Source organism: Amphibalanus amphitrite, unplaced genomic scaffold (assembly GCF_019059575.1).
Source record: "Amphibalanus amphitrite isolate SeventyFive unplaced genomic scaffold, NRLGWU_Aamphi_draft 000125F_arrow, whole genome shotgun sequence".
Classification (NCBI taxonomy): Eukaryota; Metazoa; Arthropoda; class Thecostraca; order Balanomorpha; family Balanidae; genus Amphibalanus; species Amphibalanus amphitrite.
Window position 1 is genome coordinate 921,487 of NW_024881620.1, and position 5,101 is coordinate 926,587.

Consider the following 5,101-nt stretch of genomic DNA (forward strand, 5'->3'; position numbering starts at 1 on the left):
TTGATGCCATTGTTCTTCTTCCACGTTAAAGCCTAAGTTTTCTTCTCCTTGGTGCGAAGAGATAAGACAGAATATTGTAAAAGACTATTTTGCTGTATGAGGGATTATAGTGATTGTTCAGGATTTTGTGAAGTGAAATGAAAGTGACGACGTCATAAAGCCCTGTCTGAACTGACCCTTAAAACACCACTCAAGTTTCAAAAACGGCGCACATTATGTTCAAAACTAGTTCAAGTAGCCTGCGCTCGCAATAGTTGCCAAATTTAGTCCAATAGTTTCTCGGTAGAGTATCAGTCAACGTCATCCATTATCCGTTATTGAACACGTTTTTCAAGTGATTTGTTAGTGGGAAATGGAAGCGCCAATTCTAATTTGCTTATTTGTGTTGAAGGTCGAATATAGAGTCGTTATAATGAAAATATAGAGTAATTGTGGGTGGGCTGCGACGGAAAGGGAAAAGGTAGGTGAAAATATTATTATATTTGCGTTTGCTGTCTCCTGGTTATTATGAATGGTAGGGTTGGTTGTTGCGATCAAATCATCATGATCAGTCAGGGGAAATCAGTGAAATCGGCTACCTCGTGGCCAACAATAGCAGAATTGTCATTTTTGACATGTGTGCCAAAAATAGCATGTGCTAATGTCAATGATTGACCAAACCTTTCCCGACTGTCATAGCGAGATCTCAGCTCCCCAGACCATTTTCCTTCTGAATAACTTACTCTTTTTACTCTTTTTTTTGTAGGTCTTTGCTAAACCAAAATCCTTAGACATAACCATGGCGACCAAGGCAGCTCTTGGTATGGAACTGAACCTGTCAGCGATGAAGAAGGACCTGCAGACTATTCGGACCCTCTGTAGGCAACGTTACCTTCGGCACTGCAGCAAATGGTGTGGGGAGATGCTGATGGCACTACAAGATGTCAATGAAGACCCACAAGAGGTGTGTAGTCACTGATGGCTTCTTAATAATTTATTTGTACAATTTTAACTTATCAGGAGGGCTATTCTTAAACAAGTTAATGCTTCTTGGCAATTTATTATGTAATTAATCATTAGCGTTATGTTTATTGTTGCGTTGATATTGATCTAATGCCACCTGGTTGTTTTTCTTGCTTTCATGCCTTTCTTATTTCTCTGAAAATGATATGATGCTTTATTAAATGCTCTTCTTAATGAGACTACAGTGCCGTACCAACAGTGTTTGAGCCGACACTGCCAGTTAGCAGTAGGTGCAAATACCAAAATCATATACAGAATTTGGTTTTGGTCAGGAAGGCTAATAGCTGGAAAACAGAATGAAGTCAGGCTAGAATAGAATGTATGTGCTTTCTCATGCTTGTCTGTTCCATGTGGTGTCCTCCAATGCAATTGCCATTTGAGCTGTCTTGAATCACGTTCCCCTTTTATTGCCATCACTCTCCTTCCTGTATGCACTCAGTGTGGTATTCCTCTGACGACGCTGTTCCCGCAGCCGGTCGGAGCGGCTCCCCCGCCAGAGCCGGCGGAGGCCGCCGAACTGGAGACTGTGGAGCTGGCACACGACTACCTCACCCTGGGCGAGCTGGACCGGGCCGCCCACCAGAGCCGCCACTGCACCGGCGGCCGCGGACGCTTCCTGCACCTGTACTCGCGGTACCTGGCGGCCGAGCGGCGCCGGGCCGAGGACGCGCCCGAGCCGTTGGCGCCGGCGCCGCGCACCAAGTGTGTGGAACTCACCGAGCTGCGCGCCGAGCTCCAGCCGCTCTGCGAGTCGCCGGCCGGTGGAGACGGAGACGGCTTCATCAGCTACCTGTACGGCGTGGTGCTGCGGCGGCTGGAGCTGCGCGCGCCGGCCGTGCGCGCGCTGACCGACGCCGTGCGCCGGCAGCCGCTACTCTGGCAGGCGTGGCTCGAGCTGGCCGCGCTCGTCACCGACCGGGAGATGCTGGCGCGCCTCCAGCTGCCTGACAACTGGATGTGCCAGCTGTTCTTCGCGCAGGTGTTTCTGGACCTGCAGCTGAACTCGGAGGCACTGGCCATCTACCGGGCGTTTCAGGAGGCCGGGCTGCAGCGGTCCTCCTACCTCAGTGCGCAGATCGCCATCGGATATCAGAACATGCGAGAGGTCGACCAGGCCATCGAGCTCTTCCAGGTGGGTGATAGTGACGGCGGTGGCGGTAGCCTGGGAACGGTGGCAGGTAGTACGAAGGGCGATGTCGAGTTGGGCGGGCAGGTAGTGTCGGATGAGGGGTAGTTACTGTTCAGCTCTGAGTAGCTTTGGCCTGACAGACTTAACACAATCGTTGTAGAAATAAGATATCTGTTTCATCAGAATTATCGAAATATTATTAGGCTCGCTCCAGGTAAAGTAATTCTCAGACGCTTTTTAAGAAGTTTGAACGTCGATGTCGTCAAATCTTGTTTCGCTGATCCTCAGAATCTGCTGAAGGAGGACCCGTGCCGACTGGAGAACATGGATTCCTACAGCAACCTGCTCTACGTCAAGGGCATGCAGGTGGAGCTGTGCAGCCTGGCGCACAACCTCTCCAACATCAACAAGTACAGTGTCGAGACGTGCTGCGTCATCGGCAACTACTACAGCCTCAAGAACCACCACGAGAAGGCCATCCTGTACTTCCAGCGGGCGCTGCGGCTGAACGCCAACTATCTCTCTGCCTGGACGCTGCTCGGCCACGAGTACCTCGAGCTGAAGAACACAAACGCGGCGATCCAGTGCTACCGGCAGGCGATCGACGTGAACCGTCTCGACTACCGGGCCTGGTATGGCCTCGGTCAGATGTACGAGATCCTGAAGATGCCGCTCTATTGTCAGTACTACTACAAGCAGGCGCACCAGCTGCGGCCCAACGACAGCCGAATGCTGATGGCCATGGGAGAGTCGTATGAGAAGCTGGATAAACTGCAGGAGGCCAAACGCTGCTACTGGAAGGCGCACAGCATCGGCGACATCGAAGGTGAGGCGGGAAAGCAGCTGTGATATGGGAATGATAGAGGTTTAGGCAGTAATAGAGAGATGTCGCACTTATCAATCTTTCAGTTGTGTAGGTGGTCCTTGAAGACCATGAACACAGAGCCTTTCGGACGAGTTATTTCACTCTCAAAGCGCTGCGTAGTAATTAACGTAATGTGAATTTTAAAACTGAGCTTTTCTCGGACTGGTCTAAGTATCAATTCGCTTCTGTACTTGCCAATGTTATGGCTAGCAAAGCAGTTGTTATTTCATACCAATTTATCATTACCCTTTCACCCGCACCCACACCAATGCCCACTCCGATATGCTAGCTATACCCAAATCTCTACCCCGCGCTCTAACCCCCAGCCGCCTCATGCAGAACTCGCTCACATTATAACTCTTCCCCGTCCGTTACTGATCTCACTGCTTCTTTCGTCGCCAGGTGTCGCCCTGCTGCGGCTCGCCAAACTATTCGAGCGTCTCTGCGAGCCGATGCGCGCGGCGGCTGCCTATGCCGACTACATCCGCGACTCAGAGGGCCAGGACATCTGGGACCGGGACGAGCAGGCGCAGGCCTACCGCTTCATGGCCAACCACTTCCTACTGCGGGGGCAGCTAGACGAGACGGCTCACCATGCGGCGCGGTGTACCGAGTTCCCCGAGACCCGCGAGGAGGGCAAGGCCATACTGCGTGAGGTGGCCCAGCGGCGGGCAGAGGAGGCGGCCGCGAGGGGCGGGGAGGCAGCCGGAGCGACCGGTGCGACCTCCGCGACGGCCACGGCCGCGGGAACGGCGGCGACGGCCGGGCCCAGCGAGACGCCGCTCGGTATGTCACCCCTACCGCCCTATAGGCTACTGTTCAGTCCGTGATCTAAATGGTGCTGATGGGGGGGGGGGGGGATGTGACCAGAAAGTGACACGTTCCGTGACTTGACAATGAGCGTCCTGACAAGGTGACGCGCTTTCTCCGAGAAATATATGTTAGGATATTTCGTACATAAGCTGTCGTTTTGCCCTAGAGGTCATGCTTGGAACGAGGCAAGCTTTGAAACAGACTGACCAACGATAAATCGTTATATTATTGTGATACCACGACATCTTTTGCCCTCGGTCCGCACAGAGTACAAGCGGAGACGACATTTTTCTGACAAGCAGGGACGTAATTTACTCTGTGGTCGTGCGACGGCACGTACTGAGAACGTCTACCTTACCGAGTCTTGTAGCGTTACTTGGGGCTACGGTGGCCGTAAATCCGCACGCTTTTTGTTTCGTTTTATATGGAAGTTCTTTGTTGGCGCTTCTTGGACTCTCGGCTCTTGCCGGTGTGACCTTAATTGACCCTTGCACCTGATTGGCGAATCGGCACCCATTGGGGACTCGGCCGTAACCGAGCAGCAATATTACGTAATGTAATTTCCCAGTAGCTGCGGTTGATCGTGTGCCAGTCATTCAGCATTCATGTGCTGCATTCTGTGAATCAGAATGGCGCCAATCCCTCTTCCATTGCACTTTTGTCAGTGTGTTGACTGATGAATGAATTTGGACGGTCACCGGTCACGTCCAGGTCAACTGTCATCAGCCGGTATGTACCCTCACCTAAATGGGAACAAAAGTATGCATAATGCGCCTGGCGGCATCCAAGGTGTCTGATCCATTTTAACACTCATTTATACAGCTCGGAAAGATATGGGCGTTAAAAAGAGCTTGACACAAAGCCGGCCGAATAAGATACAAAGAGCGCAGCACAAAGCCGGCTGAGTAAGATACATCGGCTGGTGTCCAGTGTCCACCCCGTTTATCATTCTGGAAGCTGTGGCATGTACGGTACCGCCCCCGGGTTACTCCTGGGTGATGCACTCAGTTTATTCCTGTGGAGCCAGCAAAGCGTAGCTCGGAACTTCACGGAGGCTGGGTGTAAGGTGAAGGACCCGCTCGAGGATGATAACGCAAGAGAGTAGATCGAACACCGTAAACCCTTACTAAACTTGAGTACAAATCGATTGATAACGAGGGCGTTAGTATAAATATCGACTTTTTCAAAAGACCAATCACAAGCACAGCCTCGCATTGAAGGCCATTTCAGTGAACTGGTACCAAAATTGGTTCACCGTTCACTGCGCTATTTACCGGTGGCCAAAGATGATG

At 51.7% G+C, this 5,101-nt stretch overlaps 1 protein-coding gene across 1 annotated transcript; it reads left to right on the plus strand.

Annotated features, from left to right (window-relative positions):
- The first annotated feature begins 273 nt into the window (after positions 1-273).
- On the plus strand, positions 274-3,957 carry LOC122381715 (cell division cycle protein 23 homolog). Its single transcript, XM_043366203.1, has 5 exons — positions 274-460; positions 746-943; positions 1,475-2,134; positions 2,420-2,957; positions 3,399-3,957. Exons 2-5 carry the CDS (start codon positions 779-781, stop codon positions 3,824-3,826), a joined length of 1,791 nt encoding a protein of 596 aa, XP_043222138.1. The 5' UTR covers positions 274-460; positions 746-778; the 3' UTR covers positions 3,827-3,957.
- Positions 3,958-5,101: the final 1,144 nt, after the last annotated feature.

Coding starts and splice junctions, on each gene's coding strand:
- LOC122381715 (XM_043366203.1), top strand. CDS start 779: ATGGCGACCAAGGCAGCTCTTGGTATGGAACTGAACCTGTCAGCGATG. Junction 944..1,474: donor TCAATGAAGACCCACAAGAG/GTGTGTAGTCAC, acceptor CTGTTCCCGCAG/CCGGTCGGAGCGGCTCCCCC. Junction 2,958..3,398: donor CAGCATCGGCGACATCGAAG/GTGAGGCGGGAA, acceptor TTTCGTCGCCAG/GTGTCGCCCTGCTGCGGCTC.